Raw genomic sequence first — 22,411 nt, 5'->3', positions numbered from 1 at the left:
GGCAGTCTGGCAGCAGTCAGGTTTGGGGGACCAGCTACATCCCTGTGGTGGCAGTGTTTGCTTTTGAAACTGAAACATTTTGAAATACATATGAACAGAATAGGCTGAATGCACTCATGTTTTCCTGGTGAACAGCTGTCTACACAGAGAAAGGCCCACTGCCAGATGTCTTCTCTACAACAAACCAAATGACAGTGATCCTCCGGACGGACAAGTCTATTACAAGGAAGGGATTTCTTGCAAATTTTACTACTGGCTACCATCTAGGTAAGCATCTGAACCTTTGTATTCAAGAGGTTATACTGCTGGCCGAATATATTTCAGAAAACATGGTGAGTGCAAAGTGACTCTCAGCATCTGCTTAGCAGAAAAATGTAAATGTTAAAGAGAAAAAGGCTGGTTAATCATCTGTACTTTATATTTCCTGGCATGAAAAGTGATGGGTTTGTTTCTTAGTGTAATTGGGCAATGTCTATGATCATGTGCAACTCTGTGATATGATGTGGAAAACTGACTCGGTATTTTGACCAAAATATTTGCAGATATTAAGAAGGTAAACACTAATTATCCACTATAAAAACCTGAGGATAAAACATCATTTTGTAAATAATCTCAGGGTGTCATTAAAGTGTGTTTAATTTATGTGCATTTATAAAATATTTAATTATGTGCATTTATAAAATATTTACTATTGATAACATGCACTATAAGAGAAAACTGTATGTGGTAACTCTGATCAGTATTTTCAAAATGGTCCTTCTTGCATCATTAAAAATTTGGTCTTCGGTGTGTGAATAATCTGAGAAGAACTAGTCTCTCAAATATTTGGACAGCAGTGTTTCTGGCTCCAGCCAGACCCCTACTGGAAGGCTCTTGATTTTCTTGGGGACTGCAATTAGACTTGTCATTCATAATTCAGCAATCAACTCTCCAAAATATGCAAAACAAAGCATAATGCAAATTACATGGAACCGTAATATGCTTAGCAGGACAAATAATTATACTAAATCTAGGCCAAATCTTGACTGAATTAAATAGAGGCTTTGTGTTTATGGAAGTCTGTCAGGAGAGAAACAGAGAGAAAGAAAAAGCAATATGTGTTGAGAGATGTGCGAAGTACCATTCATTTATTTGAACAGAAAGTCAGCAAAGATCTAGGCTCTTTTTCTTATTTTAGTTCTCAGAAATGGCAAGTTTCTCCCAGTTTGTTTCACCAGTGGTAGATTTTTTATGGATTCAGAGTAGTAATAATAATATTACTTTTCTTAGTTTTTTTTTAAATCTTCACCTTTAGTCTACATTTGTAAAATTAACAATCTTAATTTATATAATTTTTAATTTAATAATTCATAAAATTAACTCTGTTTAATCTCATTGTGCAAGACTGAAATGATAGTTCATATGTCAATAAGACAATTTTGCTGCTTCTGGCTCTGCCTTTTCTATCACATTTGCTCAGTCCAACGACTCTCTGCCTTTTTGTTTTAGCTGGTTCAGCATCCTTGCTGGGCCAGCCTTGCCCATATTTTATAAAGTGAAAATAAAGCTTAGCAAGGCAGAATTCCCAGAGTGGCCATTGCCAGTTCTGGTTGAATATATCTAAAAAGTTCCATTTGCAAAAGAATTTTGCTTATTCATGATCTTTGCAGCCAAAGGACAGAGACTAATACCATTAACATGCAGGCCTAAGGATAAAAGGATTGTCAGTAAATAAATTAACTTTAGAAGAAAAGCAGACATTTCTTTGTATCTTATTTTTTTTTCTATGAAATATTGTTCTTTTAAAAGTAAGAATTATTTTAACAGAATTAATTTTGGCAGTATGCAATGTAATAAAAAAACCTGTCAATTAAGAACTAAGTTCTTTGGAATATCTATCATTAGTTATGGACATTAAATGTGTGAAAATCTGGTAAAGCCTTTTATAAACCATATTCTTCTCCTTCCATTTGATGCAGGCTATGCTCATAGAGGAATGAATCATTTTACAGGAATATTAAAAATTCAGAAGTAAAGAAATTATCTTGCCTTAAATAAGACTTCTAGATAATTAAATATGTCTGTCAGTAAGTCCAGGAAGGTAAAAGAAACAATTTTTTGATAGAATTTAAGTTTATGACTGTATATTTCCTGTAATACAAATGAAGCTATTAAAAATGCACTTTGGCCAGAGAAAGAATTATAACTTTACATTTACTATCTCCCTCATTTGCTTTTGTTTATTTATTGTATAACTGATTCTGAAGTAGCTTAATCCTACTTTTATAAATGCTTTCCTCATTCATTCCATTTACTTTTGTCTCTTCCACCTTTACTAACAGGTTTCAGAAGGAGGCTCTTAGCTCTCATTGCCTCTTTGCTCATATGCTTGACTTGACAGAGTTTAAGGTCTCCAAAACTTATGAAAATGTTGAGCATTTGAAAATTTAAATCATCAGTCACTTTTGCCAGAATTTGACTTTTTGCTCCCATGTTTATTAGTTGCAATGGAAGAACACTACTAACTGAGCAACTCTAACTAGAGCAGTAAAGCTACAAGGCAGAGTACCACAGATTTTATTCTTGATTAGTTTCTATTTATCTGAAAATTATTTTTATTTTGAAAGAGAGATGGATGGAAATGGAAAGAAAAGGAAATTAAAGGTTCTTCATATTATCTACGTAGTTTTCTTCAGGTGAACTGTAAGATCTCCTGTGAACATCAACCTTCCTCACAACTGCAGATTAATTTTCCTCTCTTGTTTCTCCTCAGGGGCTTGCACAGTTGATGAGCATCAGTGTGGGAGTGGGAAATGCATCCCATTGCATAACCTGTGTGACAACGTACCTCAGTGTGAAGATGGCTCTGATGAAGCAAAATGCAGTAAGGTTTCCTTCATAAAAAGAAATCATAGAATCATTTAGGTTGGGAAAGACTGTTAAGAGCATTGAGCCCAACCATTAATCCAGCACTGCCAAGTTCAGTGATAAACCATGTCCCTCAGTGCTCCATCTGCATGTCTTAAATCCTGCCAGGGCTGGTGACTCCACCACTTCAAAGGCAGCCTGTCCCAATGCTTGACAACCCTTTTGGTGAAGAAATTTTTCCTAGTATCCAACCTAAGCCATGCATACCTGGCAGGAATTGCCTAGGAAAGCAGCCACAGGGCCTCAGCTAATGTAGAATGCTGTAGACGCAAACAGGCCATGCCAATTTGCACAGCAGCATCTCATTGAGTTTGTCAGGGCTGGGAAAACAGCCACTTTTCTGAAATAGTGTATGGAATCTGGTGAAGGACTCTGGAAAAGGTAGGAAGCTCCTCTGTGCCCAAAAACTGTAGTTGTTTATAATGGCCTCAAAATTAAATGAAAACTCAACATATGCTTTTCTTCTGTATTCATTTTGTATTTCCAAATTCTACTGGGTTTTGCTGTAATCAGTTTGAGTTTCACAGCAGTAAAAATTCTGCAGTTCAGGGTAGAGAATAAACTTGCTCTTGGTGGAAATTCCTAAATAACTTTGTGGGTGTGGAACCAAACAATAACACATGACACCTTCCAGCCCACCTGGACTCCATGGGGTGAATGGATGGCACAGCTTAAAAATCAGCATCCCTTTTTCACTGCTATTCCTTACGTCTCTGGTAAAGTGGTTCTCTCCAAAATGCATGTGTACAGTGTACTAATTCATTTCACATAGCAGGGAAATAAGATTCTCTAAAACAATAATTTAAATGTAAGACTAATGCTAAGATCATGTTTGGCCTAGCACAGCAGTTAAGCTGCTCTTTCTCACAATCGTCTTTGGAGAGCTAACGGAAGATTTAAAAGTGGTCTTTAAGCTTAGCAAAATCCCTTTGTTTTAAAGAGCTCTATAGGGATCAGATATGTTTTTAGGTGTGTGCTGACAGTCCACTGATTGCAACATTTTTTACATGCATATATATAAAAATATGTATGCCATATGTAAACACATGCAGATAGGTAGATAGGTAGATAGATGGCTGAAGACACAGATTCACTCCTGAAATTAGTGCCATTGGCTATTTTGTTGCAAAAATATTCTTCTTTTAAAATGTATAGAATAAAATTCACTTCAGTTTCTCCTTAAGCAAAGAAAACTTGAATATTTTCTTCCAGTCATTTCTGAAGAAGATCTGAACAAGGTAACCATCACCTACATTAACAAGATGTACATTTTCCCAAAGATTTATTTTGCCACTGATTGCCTATTACTTCATAACAAATTACCTCACATGAAAAGCCTGGGATATCTGTTTCCAAAAACCCAACTAATCCAAACTTTGGCTAAATCAATCTATGCCTTTAAACAAAATGAAAATTCAATTAGAAACTCTCACATTGAGTCTTTCCAGAGTCCAAAAGCCTTGCTCATTTTCCTGAAACCAATTTCAATATCTTATCAGAAGAGACAATATGAACTAGAAAAACTGTCTTTTCAAATCCCCCAACTTCTGAAACTACCAGGAACTGCAAAGAAATTCCAAAATTCTAAAATATATGATATCTGAATTAAGCAGTTGTTGGATCCTCAATGACTTTATTATGTCTTATCAATAATGTATTTGGAGAAGAACATGGATCTTATAAGGAGAAAGGAAAAGGAGCTATAGTTCAAGTTCTCTCAAGAAGAGAGGTGTCAAAAGTAATTTGGAGAAATCTTGAAGTGCATACAATTCCAGTATTTTTAAGAAGCTCAAAAATTTAATATCATTTAATCTTACATTTATCATTAATTAATCACTGTATATAATCTCTTTCATTCATGCACTCCAGGTGTCACAGAGGCATTTCTAAAAATCTAGTTTGTTTGGGTTTATTTAGGGTTTTTTTGTTTTTTCTACTATTGAGGGTACCCTTTTTGAAAGCATTTTGGTGGAATAAGGTTTTCTGCACAAGTAAGATTTTTTTCTTATAAAATATTTTGGTAGCCAGTAAATGTCAATGCATTACATGCTTTCCTCTACTTCACAGTGGCAATACCTGACATCTGCCTGAAATGCAGCTGTAGCTGCTAAGACACATGAGACTCTGATGACATTATTATATATAAATACTATATAATAAAAGTGTTATTTTATACACATGTGTATACATGTGAATCTGTTGACCTTACAATCCAATTTCCTTAGTCACTTATCTTAGTGACTAAGCCTTTTCTTAGTCCAAAGCATAAGATTTTTTACCAAGAAGTTAATGAGTTTCTGAATTTTTGTTCTGAATATTTTCTTTTGGGAAAAATTTTTATAGGAGGACTGGTTTTCAATGACCTTTTAATTATTGAGAATGTTTTAACTAAAACTGCAATGAAAACAGTGAAAAGTCACAATAATTGGAACTGGAAATCTATTTTTTTCTTTTGGGCAAAACTTATTTAAGCCTTACTTCCAGTCAGTGTTACTGAGCATCATGGAGCCAAAGCTTCACTCATTATTTGGAAATTATATAATGCTGACTAAGAAAAAAATGTATTGTTTAGAGTCGAGGGAAAATGTACAGTTTATTGTCAATTTCTGAGACATTTGCAAAATACAAGGTATGAAACTCCTGTGGCAGAAATTTAGAAAATAAAAACAGCATTTCCTTCCTGTGGGAACATAACATCCTGGAGATGCTGGGTTTATTATCTCTGCAATGCATTTTAACTTTTTTTGTGTTCTTCACTGGCAGCAATAAATCTTAATATTGTATTTCTGTTTGCTTGGGGAGCAAAGTGGTTTGCCACCAGTTTAAAATGCTTCTGCCCATTTTGTTTTCCAGTGAGATTACTCAATGGCTCCCTGAGTACTGAAGGGCTGGTACAGGCCAGGATTGGGAAGATGTGGCATCTGGCCTGTGCAGATGGTTGGAGTGAGGAGATTTCAGACAGTGTTTGCCAGCTGTTGGGGTTGGGGTGAGTGATAAATATTCATTGTCCTTTGTAACTTGTTTGCAGATTTGTTGAGTGTATATTGGCATTTTCCTCCTCATTTTACTGCTGTACTCTCCAACAGAACGGCAAATGTATCTGTCTCTGTCAAGTGGAGTGCTTGGTGTGCCAACAAATTTGAAAGTGTGGCAAACCCTGTCTTGATGACATTCAGTACAGGATTGATAACTCTGAACATGGCAGGTTGGGCATGAGGACACATATTGGAGAACACTGGGAGAGTGTTGTGGATGCATCACACTTTTATCACTTTATGTCATCATCTACATCTTCACTTTCATAAGGATTGCTCAAGAGTAAAGCTGGAGCCAACAGCAACCTTGGCTGCTTGCTTTTGTGGTGTTACTATTCATTCCGAGTAGAGATAATCAATTGGATGTTCTGCTACTGGGCTCCCAATACACTTCATACCCATCATTAGATTTGAGCTGTTCGGAGAGGAAATTGAATTTCCCTCGAGGTAGGCTTAGAGCAGGGATGGAGTAGGGAAGTATATGTCAGAAAAATATGTTTGGCTTTAGTCACTGTTCAGAAGAATTTTCAGAGGAAACATGGGGATTGTTGAGTGCAGGGCGTTGCATTTTTCAATCTATGGTAAAATTTACAGCCTAAATTTTGGCCTTACTTACATCATGTGCTACTTCACTGCCATCCACTGAATAATAATTAGCTTTCCTGCAGTGCTGAGGTTTTTAGGGAATGTCACTCACCCAACTAATAATCAAACTAAATTCTAAGACTGCAATTCATTATTTTTGTCTCTGACCAAAGAAAGATGCCAACAAATCCCTTTCTGATAAATTTATTGTAGCAATCACAGAGTTAAAATTACTTTAAAAAATATCCAAGTGTTATTTCAAAAATGCTTCTAATTGGATGAATGTCAGCTGGTTTGTTGGGTTTTTTACTTTTTTTCCTTTGGGTAAGTACTGAGTTTACATAGATATCGGGTAGCTACATGCACAAGTCCTGACTGTAATTTATGTATGCATGCATGTAAGAACGTACAAACTATGTTTAAATTGCTTCTGATCAAATACGTTGTTCTTTAGAGTGGCCAGTGGCCTTCTTCCTCTGATTCTTTCTGCCCCTGCCCTGCCTCCTTTCCCTTCTGGACAGAAGTAATTTTGCGATCTACTGATTTAATTGACACATTTGATAGGCTTCAACAAACTTTGCCATCTGTGGTATTCTACCTTTTAAAAATTACTTAATGCTTTTGTTCCCATAACATTCTCTGGCAATATCTTTCAGGTTGTCTCTATAAACAGCTCAAGTGCACTTGTTAAAAGAGTTCTTGTTAAGCTTCCTAGTTACTTCTTATTAATTCCATTTCTCAGTTTATTACATATTCCCATTGTCAAGAAAAAAAAAATTAAACCTATCTTGTATCACATTTTTGTAACCTACTGCAGCTAGAACATAGGACAAAATTATCATATGTGTGTGTCTATATTTATGTATTCATATATGAATAGGTGTATGTATATATATATATATATGTAATTCCTGTGAACATCACACTATTCTGCTTCCCTTGAATCCCCCTGTAGAAGTATATTTGCTCATAAGTGTCACCATATTTGTTACCAAATGGATGTTTGCAATAATAGGTCCTGAGTAGGCTTTAGTTCATGCTCCTAGACTGAATTACAACCTAGGACCATGCTTTATTAGAAAGACAGGCTAAAGTTCATCTAGGACAATTTAGTTTAACTATTAATTGCTTATAAATTTGCTAGTCTCATTTGCTGTTTAATTTATGAAAAGGACTGAGCTGATAGGAGTCGTGTATCATATCCTGATTATTTATGTACCTGGGTTAGAAAACGCAATGCTCCTCACGGGTTCTAATAAATCTCACATGTGAATCCTTTTGCCTCCATTTCTCAAGTATGTGACTGTTGCATTTGTGATTTGTACCAAACAAGAAGCCAGTCTGGGGGGCATGCTCATCATGCATATACAAAATACATCTTAGGCAATTAATTTACAAATCTTCTTAATGTTTGGGGTGCAAGATGAACAAATTGATGCTCTGAAAATAATCATGAAAAGAATCCTTTGCTCAGCTTGCACTGTTAGCTGTGTGCATCTGACAGCACTGCTGAAATCTGTTGTCAGCATCTTATTTCCTGGAACCAAGAAAATCATACACTGAGCTTTTCACCATTCCTTTGGGCAGATGCAAAACAATCCTGTTTCCCTGGGACCAGAGCCAGCTGGGTCTTTGCTGAATTGTACCCAGGAATGGGGGTAGACCTGGCAATTTTGTCACACCTAAAACTCCAACAGGAGTGAGAGTTTAGGCTTTACTCTGAAACCCTTCATTCTATTTTCTTCATGAACTTGCAGCATTCTTCAGAAGGAACTTAGTTCCTGGGAGTACTTTGCTGGTCTCAGCGAAGTTCTCCATTATAGAATTTGACTCCGCCTGCCTGGCTTGGCACTTTACTGCTCTCTCAGACTGTCTGAAAGGTACCTCCAGGCTGAGAAATGCAGCAGAAGTGACTTTTCCAGGAGGTGGACCATGCAACTCTCCTGGTGGCACAGCAGGGTTGTTGGACACCTCTTTACTTCATACACAGCAGATTTGCAGGCAGATTCCAGACTTCATCCTTCCCAGGAGAGCGAGATTTACTGCATTTGAAGAGAAGACACAATGCAATTGCTCCCTGTGTATTAAACCTGCAGGTGCTCCTTGTGTATTAAACAAATGTTCTGCTTGCTCCTAAGTCTAAAGGGCAAGATGGGAGGCTGTCACCCCCAAAAAAATTATGCTGTCTAACAGCAGCTATCTTTTTTTTCCCCCATGCTTTCTCAAGGGAAAGCAAATATGTTTCATAGATATGTGTGTTCCAAACTGGCCATATGAAGTATCACAAAGTACGTGATGCAGAATGGATTTTAAAGTAAATCTGGGTATGGATTCTAAATGTCAAAACAATTTGTCTCATCAACAGTCCATAGAACCCTTAGTTCAAAAAGCCATTGCTACAAAAAAAAAATAATAATAGTAAAAAAAAAAGAGTCAAGGAATAGACTAATTGCTGCCTTTAAATTGACTACATGACCTTTAAAGGTCCCATCCAACCCAAACTGTTCTGTGATTCTGTGACTCTATGAATACACCCCAGTCCTGCTCAATAGCAAATATGACACTATTGACTTATTCCACAGTTACTTTGATTTCAACAGATCTATGAGGTGAAAATTAACTTTCTTTTTTACTCCACTAGATTCTTCATGATACAAAATATAATTTCACTTCTTTCCTAGACAGTATAGTATAACTGCACCCCTCAAAAAAACAAGATTGTGATACCCCAAGCTTCAGCTATTACTGCCCTGTTTGGCATTCTAGCTTCATGCATTTAAGAGCAGGTGTTTCAAACCCTTCACTGTGGCACTGAAAAGCCAAAATAAATATTTACTGCTGTCAAAGGAACTAAGTCTCTTTCAGTATTTTTGTAGCATTAGAAATCTTACAATAAGATGTAAGACTGGAAGTAAGTGACTCACATTTTAAACTGAACAAGTTTCAAGCCTCAAAAATCTCCTGCTAAAGAGTCATTATTTGAGAAGAAAAACAAACCCCAGGGAAAAAAAAAAACAAAAGGTGGTGTATATTCTATCAGCATAATTATTTCCTAAATATTGCTCCAGTGGTGGAATAGGGTATATGTCTAAAAATATGCATGTGTCTTTTTTGCCCCAGGGATGCAAAAATGACATCAGCAGTATTATTAACTGGAGATGGCCCATTTGTCACCATCACCAAAGGAGGTAACCACAGCCTAACTTTTACAAAAAGGTGGGTACAGTGAGGTTTCTTCCTCACACAAACAATGTCTTTAAGTATGTTGTTGATTATTTATGCATTAATACATAGTTCAAATCCAAATTGACATCTCTATACATTTACTGTGAAAATGATATGCTCTTTTAGCAAAATATTTCTTATCCAGAAATCTCTAAATAATGAGTACATAAGGTAGTAGAATTAAGACTACCTATATATAATATAGAAGAATTAAGATGGAGTGATATTCACCCATAGTTACAGAGCAGTTGTCACAGTAGGTTCTCTCTGTAATCAGCAGAGAAAAATAAGCACTCCAAAATGTGATCCATCAAGGCATCTCTTGAAATATGATGAGTCACACTCTATAGTCCTTTGACTTTATTGATATAGACTTTAAACATACAGAGGATTGCTAATTTAAGTCATCCACAGACGGGTATCTATATTTAAACAAACTACCCTCACTCAAAAAATGACTGCTGGATTTGTCTCCACAATTTACAACTGAATCATTAGACGACATGATCCTCGGAATACATTTGATTGTATCTAACCTTTCTCAGTCCAAATAACAGCTGAAGTGATTCTGAAGGGTGCTACAAAATGGTATTTTCTTGTAGATTAAATGAAAATGTGATACTAGCCCAGGATTACATCCTCAGGAACTGGTGAGATTTACAATGCAACTCCCAACGAGAAAAGCTTGCCATCATCAATTTAAAAAATTGTAATGACTTCAATTACTGTTTTCTGCTTACAAGAGGGTTTACTGTATAATTTTTTCTGGATTTCTACCAGAACACTGAGCCAGAAAATTACTAATTGCTAAAATTCTGAAAACATGTTGAGGATAGCAAGAGTCCATGTTCTTTCAGTTTTCCTTATAAACATACCACATAGTAATAAAGCAAGAGACATTTCTTAATTTTCTATGGTCTATTATTTTGTCTACAAGAAAAAAAATTAAAAGTTACATTTCATGGCCTAATTATACTCTGTTAACCCCAAACATTTATCATTCTTATGGGTGGTGAAAGTATCTTAAACTAATCGAATATCATTGGAGGCTATTTTTCTTTTTTTCTTGAGTGAATGTCTAAACCAGCATTCCCACGAGACATCCTGAAGAGCAGTAATGATTTAAAGATGTCTTCTGCCAATACCTATTAAACACTAAAAGTGATTAAAGCAGAAGGAAATGGAATAAATTAATTTATCTTAGTTGTATTTCTGTTTCAGAAAAAGGTGTCTTCTCCCATGTTTCTTCTGGACAGCTGATAGGAATAATTTTGCAGGGTGACACTATAGCAGATTAACACATGGCTTTTGTACACATAATGAATGCTAGAAAGAGCACACAGATTTGATAATTTAAGCAACTGAATTCATTAACTGGTAATCTAATTATAAAATGTATTTCTCACATTGTCTTTGCTTTTTATTCAAGTGCATCCACCACTGAAACAAAGGAGGGCACATATAATAAGGCTTGAAAACTGCAGTGACAGAGACAGCAAAAGCATTCTCTGGTGCCCTTGGGTAATGTGATTTTTGGCAGGATAGCTTTGTCAGAGCCCCAGATCCTGCCTTTGAGATACTTGTGAGCAGATTCCACAGGGACCACTTGTTTTTGCCAGTTCTGAAGATCATGCTCACAGATATCCTAACTACTCCAGATTTCTGCCTGGCATGCTGCTTGACAGCTGACACTCAGAGAGGCATAGAGGAGGGTGTTCAGCACATGCCTCTGGTGCCTTTTGGCCACTCCTGTGCTGACCAAGAGGCAGCTGAGGACTGTAGGGCTGAAGTGTAGGCAAGGAAGTGTTCTTCCCGCTGAAAGCTAGCTCCACAAACAAGAAAAAGCAGAGGCAAATGAAGTAATTTCTACTAAAGCACCCAGCAGATACTTGTAGTGGGACAGGCAACTCCCCTCATACTGAAAATGTAAAATTATAGGGATAAATATGGCATTTTGGTTCTTAGTTTGGGTAGTTTAGGCATCTACCTATGAGAAAGCGTAGGATCAGAAAAAGTACCTAGTATACAGCACCACTGACCCCCCCTTTGAAAGTCTATGAAGGCATTGTGGATAAGGGTATTTAGTTGCTATGAAGTTTATGCAGAAGATTGTGTTGGTTTCCTGTGGGTTTATGCATTTCTGGTTGTCCTTGATGTTTATCTGGTTACAAAGGGACACCCTTATGAAGTCAATACAGATTTGAATACAAGTCACAGGAATTGGTTTCCACGTTTTAGATTTCAGCTTTAAAATTAGGTACCTACCTTGAAATGGAAAATGGCAATGTGGGACTATTCAGGGCCAGAGGAGTATCTCATTTGCACCCCACTACAGTGAAGGTTTAACTGAGGAGTCGGTGGGTGGTTACTGTTCCCACTTTATTTCTTGTACCACTGTGCCATTGGGAAACTACTGGGTCACATCTCCCTCACAGCAGATATCAAATTTTAGAACAAACACAGTGAGGGATGCATCATTCCCTATCCTTCACCTGTCCACTTAAAAATGGAATACGGAAATGCTCACTGGAAACAAACTGTTGGCAGAGCTTGGTCTTCTATCTTCCTCTCATTCATATTTCCGTGTGTATCAGATTTGAATTGCTAGCACGCATGCTGTCCCAGGTGTTTGAGATTCATTACACACTATGAACATAATATTAAAACCTTTGGGTATCAGAAATGCTTGAGCAGTTTTGATCTGTGGTCTTGTGCTCTTCAGGCTCTGGCTTTATATCTCTGCTAAATAATTTCTAAGCTAGCATATGCAACTATGTATTTTACAGTAGCATTATTTTCTTAGTAAAATGATACAGGGATATAAAACTAACCTCTTAAATTCTTTGGCCACACTGATCTCTAGTGGTAAGGTATTGAAAACACTTCAAAAGGTGGGAAAAAATACCACAGGCAGCTATAACTTTATTGCAAGTCTGTCATGGAGAGATGACTCACTTCCCTAAAACAGAAGAGTCTATTTTATTTCCATAATATAAATCAATTAAGTGTCCAGTGAAGAGGAATGTGTACATTTAAAGTTGTATAACATATAATGTTGTATATTTATCATTAAAGTGTAATTTAAACCTGTAGCATTAGTTGTACTTAACAGGCTGATACTCCTAAATGAATGTACTTTTCTATATACAATTGTATAAATTTGTGTATGTATATATATTTGACAGTCAGAGCTATCTGATGTGCAGATACTTGTGATTTATTTGTACTTTCATTCTAGAGAATACTGTTTGGACAACCTGGTGATTCATCTGCAATGTAACATTCAATGTAAGTACACAAAATCCATGAATATTTCACAGAGAGATCAAATTGTTCAGACCATAAAGCCTAATGTTCATAGCTTGAATGGAAAGGTTAGGGAATGGGTTATAAATGCTATACTCATGACATAAACACAGGAAAATGTAGTCTTCACTCAATTTCAGTGTTAAGGGCGCACTAGAGATGGATCTGTAGTGAAAACATATTTAAAATAAATGTATAAAAATTCCAGAAGGTCTGAGGAAAGAAAACATCTAAATCCAAGTTAGACAGTTGTATCTTGATTTCAGCTATAAAAACCCAAACCTTTTTCCACAGTATTTTTGAATAGCAGTCCAGATTCTACAAAGCTTTTTTTTCCCAAGAAAACTGACTAGTCTAATAAAATATGTTCCATCCCTTTGATTTTTTTTTTAATCTGATTTGGTTTTATTTTGCTTTATCATAGCTTGTGGAAAACACATGGCAATTCAGAATAATGGAACAAGAATTGTAGGTGGAAGTGATGCCAGAAGAGGGGCTTGGCCTTGGATAGTTTCACTCCAGTTTAATTTGCAACCCGTTTGTGGAGCTTCCCTAGTCAGTGATGAGTGGCTGGTGACAGCAGCACACTGTGTATTTGGGTAATGTTCTTTTATGTGCAAATTCATTAAGAAGGCATTTGATTATCAACAAATTGTGACACTGATATGAGACATTAACAACTGGTTTAATGGCTTAATTACCATGTTTTGAATCACTTGTAGGCTCGGCTGAAAGGTCCTTTACTTCCTGGTAAATCCTCAGTCCTTACTTTCATGCAGAGAATTTTGGAAATCAAGCAACATTTCCTGAACGATAAGGAATTGCACTTTAAATGTGTGGTGTTAATACTGAGCATTGGTACTTAATCCATAATTATTGTGGGCTTCCATAAATTAGGTGAATTCCTACCAGTGGTATAAAAGGTGACATCATATCTCGTAAATTAAACCCAGTGTTCCTCCTGTATATTATCATGGATTGATCATGATTTACTGTGCATCACTGAAATGAATCTTGATTTATGTGCATTGATTAGGCAATATTGGATATCTTCTTGATGGTGTTATTTGTACTGTTCAAAGAAGTGAAGCATATTGAAATATTTTCTGGGGTTTGCTTTCATAAAATCTACGATAAAAACAAGTGTTATAAAAGACATATAGAAACTGGAATGACAATTAAAAAAAAAAAGAGAAAAATCAAAATTAGAGTAGAGCTTTCACTACAAAAAGCTAAATAATAAGGCAATGGAGACTGTGCCAAAATCCTAATGCTGCTTCACGGCATGACAGAACTACATTCCACACAAAGACACTAAAATGAAAAGGATTAAGCCCTGTTAGTTTCCACACAATAAATCCACAATTGTCTTGATACTTCCTTTTCACTTGAATCCCCTTTCTATTTTCAACTAAATTTATTTTTATCATCTTGCCGCTGCTAGAATTTTCCTAAATGGAAGCTTGCAGTTTCACACCTTCTGAACATTTAACTTGAACACTCCTTGTTTAGAACAAAAGACCCTCTTGATATCAAACCAAAAGATGAGCAGAAACCAATTCAGTCCAACAATCAGGCTGAAAATGCACTTTTTAAACCATAATGTGGTTGATTAAAAAACAACAAATATTTAAGTTCTCTCATGAATACAGCCTCAAACCAGCATGTGTAGGTTAGGAAAAAAAAAAGCAGATTATGCCATATTTTGTCTTAGCATATCTTTTTTGATTGGAATTAAAAACTAAGAGACTAGTTTTCTGAGTATGAGCTGCAGCAGTTCCAACAACATCTCAGACCTCTTATTCTTTAGACATTCTAATACAATTTTCTCACTGGGACCAATATTAATTGCCTACTGGGCAGTCAGCAGTATTCTTAATAGCATTTTAAAAGCTGTGATAATTTAGTTAAAGTATCTTCCTCCTCTGCACCACAGTCTGATTAATTTATTATAAATAATGCACTATAAGCTCACCATAAAAAAATCAGCAGCACCTATCTGCAGCGTGGATGTTTCAGACAGTAACACTCTCGTGGAATTCTAAGCACATCTACTCTGCTCTGTTCATTTGACAGAACATGCAAATGCCATGGATTACCATGAGGTTAAATATCAGCATTTCATCTGACACATGTCTCTCAAAACTTTCATTAATCATTCCTAATTGTGAACACTCTCCTTGCAATTCCTAGGAGACAGCTAAAGCCATCGCGCTGGAAGGCAGCTCTTGGCTTGTACATTCAGTCAGACCTTGAAAAGCCTCCAGCAGTGGTTCACAACATCGACAGAATAATTATAAACCCTCACTATATGAAGGAAACAAAAGACAGCGATATTGCTCTGATGCACCTTCAACAGAAAGTGCAGTACACAGGTGAGTTTCTATTCTCCCAAGAGACCCATTTATTCCCATTGATTCTATATTGCAAAACAGTGCTAAGCATGAGGGTGGTAGGGAGTCTGATCAGTACTTCCTGGATATCTTGGCCAAAAAAGTGGGTTTGAATTAGAAAGTTTTCTGGTGTGACTCTATAAAAACCTGAATACAGGGAAGAGGTTGAAATTGACTGCTTGTTTCTTGCTCACAGATTACATACAACCTATCTGCCTACCAGAGGAAAATCAACAGTTTTTACCAGGAATTAACTGCTCCATTGCTGGCTGGGGAAACATTAAGAATGAAGGTGGGTCATGTGCTTGGAAAATTCTACAGGCATGTAGCTGTGAAGGAAAGCCTGTACCTGCTCCATAGGAGTTGCTAAGGTCAAATAGTTTAGAGAGTTACTCCTCCAGTGGAAAATTTAGAAATTAACCCAGTCCACTGTTCCTTCTCTGAAGCAAAATGGTAAGTTATATTTATTAAAAGAAAACATGCATATCTAAGTTCATTAGACTATGAAGAAAGCTTATTACATCCACTTAGAAGTTATGATGACTACTTTTCTCAACATGAAATATGTACATTTTGGTTCCAGATATTGGGTGGGGGAAGAGGAAGATTAGTCTTTCTGACAATGTGCAAATCATTTTCCTCAGAAGTCAAGAAAACTGACTGCAGTGTGAAATGTATGTTCTGTTTGTATGTCATATGCTCCAGATTTGGAGTCTCTCTGAAATAATCAGCATGCCATTTCACTTCCACAGTTGAATACATTGACTTCTACATTAAACTGCATTTAAAATTTTGGGTAGAAATTTATAAAAGATTTTAAAAAACCCAACTTTAAATAGCCAAAATTTCACAATGAACAGTGAGGAAACACTGTTCAACCCACACTCCTAAGCCTTTAATTATCCCTTATATCTCCCCACAGTGAGTTCACAGCCATTGATTTTAGTAATCTTGATTTAATTATAACCGAATTCAGTCCCATTACACAAATGAAAGACAGAACTCAGTTAACAAGACCTGTTTAATCAGTGACTGTGTTACAGGGGTATAAGCCTGAATAGTATAGCAGTAAAGCAGGGATTCCTGCTGCTCAGGAGCGTGCCAAGCATGCTGGAACAGGAACAAAACCATCAGCTTTCCCAGCGGGATGCAGGCATTTAATGCTGCAGGTAAATGTACTTTGTATTTTCATCAGGTCCCACTTCAAATGTATTGCAAGAAGCAGAGGTCCCTCTCCTTTCCAATGAAAAATGCCAGCAATGGATGCCAAAATATAATATTACGGAGAATATGCTTTGTGCGGGATATGACATAGGAGGAGTAGATTCCTGCCAGGTAAGTAGAAGAAACTAATTTCCACTGCTGGCACAAACCTTATCTGGTTACTGAATAAAATGCTCCCTGATCCTCCACTCACAAAAACCGGAACAATCCCTGTCCATTAATGCAATTTCTACTCAGGGTATTTTGCCCATTTAATATTTTTTCAGGATACAAGTTTAAAAAAAAATATTTTTTTGTGTCATCTTGGCATAAACAACCATGGAGGGAAATAAATATCAGGACCGGAACTCTTCTGCACTTGGCTTTGAAAAATTCCTGCTGAGTAATTCCAAAAAGGAAAGAGGCATGTGCTTAGGGAAATGCAGAGAACAGAGAAATAAATATCAAATAGAATGAAGTCTCAAAAATCTTTCATTAAGGTAAAGAGAGAGCAAAGCTGCTTTTCCACAAAATCTGTAGACTCTGGAGACCTTTCCTAAGCAGACACCACAGTATTTCAGAGAGGCTGCCTTTCTGCACTGATGTATGTTCTTGTGGGTTTAGTTTTTATCCATTCCAGCTCTCTTTATAATTCACTACTTCTCTTTGAAGAGGTACTCAGATGTGGTTGCCAAATGCCAGCAATATGGAGTCTGTGGCACGAACACTGGCTTCTGAGGAGCACTCTCACATAATTTTTCATACTGCCTTGCCCTCTCAACCCAAGCCTTCACCACGTGCCCTGACTTTGCCCAGTTTAGTCTAGAACAAGGACTGTGTTGAAGCCTAATGCCCTTTCCCCTCATGGTTTTCCTTTCCCGTTTTTGTTTCTGAACCTTATACTGAACAAAAACAAACAAACAAACAAACAAACCAACATCAGTGTAGGACCACAGGCTGATACAGAGTACAAGTGACCAGCACTGTGATCAATGACCAGTCAGCCATGAGCAAAGATGAAAAACTGAGTCCTGATAGCACATCTCCCTTTAGGCTGCTGTCACAGCCTTTAATGTTCTGGGATGCCCTAGAGTTATGGGCAGAAGTATTTTAATGGCTGAGTCCTTGCAGAATTCTCTGGTAAAGATCCATTCACAGGGTCTGGAGAAGATACAATTAATACTGGTTTGACTAACTCGATAGACAGTGAAAAACAGTAATTGTTTTCTTTCTCATCAAAACAAGATACCCATGGCTGACTCATTCCCACTCATGCTAAATCAAGTCCAGTCTCTATTACAAAGCTACATCTGCTAAACTATTGAAAAGAAGGTGAGAGAAAAGGGCACCTCTTCTGGAAGTCTTATTATTTTATTCTCTAAATTTGAAACTGAAGAAACTGTGGGGTGACTTAAAATAGAACTGTGTTTTGGCTGGATATATTCAACTGAAAAAAACCCTCCACATTTACCCAGGCTTTGTGAAATATGAAGGGCTGAACATAAGAGGAATAAGATAAAAAAAATCTCTTGAAGTGCAGTCCTCTATTGGAAGACTGACAACAGACTAAGCTCACATCATTTAAAAATAAAGAAAAAAGAATTGGATCCTTTCAAGATTTTTTTTTTTTTCACATGGAAATATTCATCTTGATCTCAATTCCTGGTGCTCAGGACATACAGGGGTAGTGCACCTATGATTAAGAAACAAAATGAACGAACATCATAAACAAGCTCTGCTTCAGAGTTGACACCGCTCACTTTTAACTTTTGAATTTGTTATTGCAGGGGGATTCAGGTGGCCCTCTCACATTCGAAGATGGGGACAAGTGGTTTTTGGTTGGTGTAACATCATTTGGCGAAGGGTGTGCACTTCCCCAGCGACCAGGAGTGTATGTTCGAGTCACCATGTTTGTGGACTGGATCAAAAACATCATCTATTAGCTTGATATTTTTTAATTATAGAAATGGAATTTAGATGTTGAAAGTAAGACATTGCATAATGATGAAAACTAGGCTGCCATTTCAATCTCACAGAGAAACTGAATAAACATGTAAATCTTGGTGAGGAAAACATTGGTAACTTCTGTTTGTTAATGAGACCCATTTCCAAGTGAATACAGTATTTCAAAAGAGGTGCTGTAGTTTTGTTAATAAACAGTTTTGTCACTTTACTTTTTGTTTTATATATGAAAACAGATTCTTTGAACATCAGTGCATTAACTGCACAGTGGAGGGCTTTACAAAGCACGGGAAATAAAAAAAAATGCAAACTGTAAATGTAGTGGAAAAGAATCAAAATTGTTAATATCAGGAGAATTATCTGTTTTATGTTTTTACATTGTGTTTTTCAATGTCCAATTTCATCTTAATGCAAAGTCAACTCTTTCCAGCAATCTCTCTGCGTATCAAAATGAAAGTGCATGTTCTCTCTTTAAACTGGGCTCATGGGAGTTCCTCTGCTTTGCCTATTACAAAAGGCTCTGGAATGAGGTTTATGGATTGTGCAGAAAGGCTGACCATGGATCATGCTGCTTTCTAATGAATAAACTGAATGCCAGCCAAAAGTTCTCTCTTGTGTAATGTGTTTGGAATTAATAGAGTTAAAAAAGGATTGAACAGAGCTTTTCAGTTTTCTTTCTAGGCAAGTGCTTGGCAATTACTCAAACAATTATAGAGATGTGCTTGTCCACACCCAACCACAGACTCACAATACTGCAACTTCTTCTCATAAAAAGTGATGCTTTTAAAAACATTTGACAATAATGAGTACCAGCTCTCGCTCATGAATAATAGTGTTCCTATATTACATGCTTTTTCCGTACTGGTGATTTTCAATACATATTTTGTGCTTTATAAAAAAACTAGCAGGGTACCCCATTACAGCATTCTAAAGGGGAAAGAATATTAAAACAAAAATAAGAAGTTTATCTTCATAAGCTTTTTTATAAATGGTTTCTATTAAAATATAATTACTTGCTCAAACGCCTTAAAATCAACAGTATCTTAGCATAATGTGATGCACTTCTTTATTTCTGTTTTCAGACCAGTGTAGGACTTTATGTATTTATCATTCCACAGCACCAAAACTATAAAATGTATTCTCACTTACTGTGTAAGTGTATCTACACATATACACACAGGTGTATGATTGGGGTAAGCTCCTGGATTTGGTTCTTGCAACCCTAAATGAAGGTATGAAATGCCTGCAAACAGAGGTTGGCAGACATTGATTAAAAAAAAAAAAAAAAAAAAAAAAAAAAAAAAAAAAAAAAAAAAAAAAAAACACCACTAAAACCAAACCAAAGAAACAAGTCCCAAACTGCTTTCAGGTCTTTGTAAGCATTAGAGAACTAGGTCCAGACCGAAATATGTAGCTTTATCAAGAGACAGGTGATCACAAAGAACACAGATAAACATAATTATGACAGACAGAAGGTAAGAAGGTGTTTTAGACACAATTTCTCATATGAAATACACAGTTTTTAAACACTAAAATATTAAAGTTGCAAATTTTATCTTTCATAGTGAAGCACTGTTTCTCCTATTACTCTGAAAAGTAGAGCATTTTTCTATCAGCATAAATTGATTTGGATGAAGCAATTAGATTAAAATGCTGAAGTAAAATATGACCTGATTTTTGCATTATTTACCATATATGCCTATTGTGTTTCAGTCTGTTAATGAAATACAAAAGCCAACTAAAAGCAGATCCAGTCACTAGAAAATGTGCTTCCCAGGAATATAGTAAGAACTGTATTTGTGTGCATTTTCTTACTTCCTAAAATGCAAAGCATAAATGTATTTTGAGACATACATTGATACACCATCTCATCAGACTGAAAAAAGCTGTATTATAAAACCTGGCATAAAAAGATATGACATATGAACTATTTTAATTTAAAAAGCTATTTTATTTCAACTAATTATGTCTAGATAAAACTAACATAACCTTAGTCAATCACATTCTCTAGCCTTTGGTCAACATCCATGGATTCAGCTGCCTGTGAATTAACCTGTGGAGAAACCAGTCAATACTATGTTAAAACACTTGGGCAGAACAGATCATTTGCAATTGACTCAATTCCAAGATGCTTTGAAACAGAGGATGGATATGGTGATAAATACGGGAATATTTTGTCCCTGTAGCCAGTGTTTCTTATTTCTACATAAAACCTAAGTGCACTACAAAAGAAGCACTGGATGTCTCTTCTCCATCTGCCTTCACACAGAGTTTGTGACAGGTCTGTGCCAATTCTTGCCCAGCCATCCCTTTCACACTGTAAACAATACTCCTGAAGGTATCTTCATTGCTGCTCCAAAATCACTTCTGCTGCCATTACTCTGGATATTGATTACTGGAATCATAAATCAGTGGAAGTGTGAAGAAATAGTTAATCTTTAAGTTAAAAGGAGTTAGTCCTTCAAGAACACAATACCAAACAAAGTCCTTTTTACCACAACTCTTCTCAAGAAAAAGGTCTTTCTTCCCCTCAGCTGTGTTATTCAATATTTACATCAATTTAAAAACAATTCTGGTCTTGGTGATCATGTAGGATCACAGCATTTTCTCACTGCAAAGGAAACTGAAGTAGGGGAGTGAACAAAGAGAGAAGTTCCTACTGACTGGAAAAATTAGAGAACATAAGTAGGAATAAGAATATTTAACCTGAACTACGGGAGGAGTTTTCTTTGAAAAGGAAGTAAAACGACTGCATTAACAGCAACTTTAAGATACTTCCAAAAGTGCTTTAGCAACTAATTGCACAATTAGTATTAATGGCACTGAACTTTCAATACTATTTCTGTACCCAGAAAAATTGAGACACATTTGTCTCCAAAATGATGTGGTGAACATCAGGCAGCACAGTGCAGGCAACCCTTCAGTTCTGTTTTGGTCAGTCCCTCCCCAACACTCACCCAGAGCTAGTTATGAATCTGTGTTAAAGCCAGCAAGGTTGAACTCAAGCTCTTGAACTCTTGCTGCAAGGGCAGTAAAACCCCTTAACTTTTTGCTCTGACACCAGATTGTCACCAACAAATGATCCACAGTGCTACTGCCATCACCCTGGACTGTTCCTAATGATTAGCACAACATTAAGGCACAGAAAGCTCTTAAGGAACCAAAGATAATGGACATTAATGATGTTAATCATAACTCTAGAAGTTTTAAATGCATCACAGTTACCTCTAAATCTATCCATCAATTAATATAATTAATGTTTTTCTAGATGACAGTCAGAGTAATGTTGGAATCAATCTATGAGTGCCACTTCAAAGAAAAAGCCTTTGTCTTCTCTCTGTTCCAACATTACATTATTCCGAACAAACTATTAGCTATATTTAAATGACTTCTAATGTGTTTTTTTGGGTAGACTTACTGAAACAGTGATTTTACTCTTAAACTGTTGCCCACTGTGAATCTTTTTCCATTAGAAAAATATCTTACTCAAGTAACAAGTAAAAGCTGCCTTTAAAGGACACACCATTAATGAGGTATCACTTTCCAAGTTATTTATGTCGACCTTGGGCCAATATGACAAAAAGTTACAGTCATTCCCTGGCAAAATGAATTCATTCTATGACAGCAAAGGACTTGGATGAATCCTTGAATTTTGCCATATCAGATTGATACCACAACATGGTGGCTGTTTTTGTTAGCAGCCATGTTAATATTAAATAAAACAATGTTTGTTCCTGAGGTTCAAAAACTGTGTTAAGTGTACAAATAAATACTAAACAAATATTTTGTATCAAA

General features: G+C 36.3%; 1 protein-coding gene across 1 annotated transcript in view; it reads left to right on the top strand.

Moving 5' to 3' along the window:
- Nucleotides 1-19,214, top strand: part of TMPRSS15 (transmembrane serine protease 15) — a 51,459-nt gene extending 32,245 nt beyond the window's left edge. The window contains exons 18-27 of the mRNA XM_066206772.1: nt 136-267; nt 2,753-2,863; nt 5,761-5,893; nt 9,648-9,743; nt 12,991-13,040; nt 13,483-13,657; nt 15,252-15,433; nt 15,648-15,743; nt 16,647-16,786; nt 18,442-19,214. Of these exons, the coding sequence (XP_066062869.1) occupies nt 136-267; nt 2,753-2,863; nt 5,761-5,893; nt 9,648-9,743; nt 12,991-13,040; nt 13,483-13,657; nt 15,252-15,433; nt 15,648-15,743; nt 16,647-16,786; nt 18,442-18,597 (1,271 nt within the window). The 3' untranslated portion in view covers nt 18,598-19,214. The remainder of the gene's footprint in view (nt 1-135; nt 268-2,752; nt 2,864-5,760; nt 5,894-9,647; nt 9,744-12,990; nt 13,041-13,482; nt 13,658-15,251; nt 15,434-15,647; nt 15,744-16,646; nt 16,787-18,441) is intronic.
- Nucleotides 19,215-22,411: the final 3,197 nt, after the last annotated feature.

The sequence above is a fragment of the Chamaea fasciata genome, unplaced genomic scaffold, assembly GCF_029207755.1.
Source record: "Chamaea fasciata isolate MVZ Bird 193981 ecotype frontalis unplaced genomic scaffold, bChaFas1.0.hap1 SCAF_2, whole genome shotgun sequence".
In the NCBI taxonomy this organism is placed as follows: Eukaryota; Metazoa; Chordata; class Aves; order Passeriformes; family Sylviidae; genus Chamaea; species Chamaea fasciata.
Note: the sequence above shows the minus strand (reverse complement) of the source record. Positions and strands in the feature narration are given on the sequence as shown.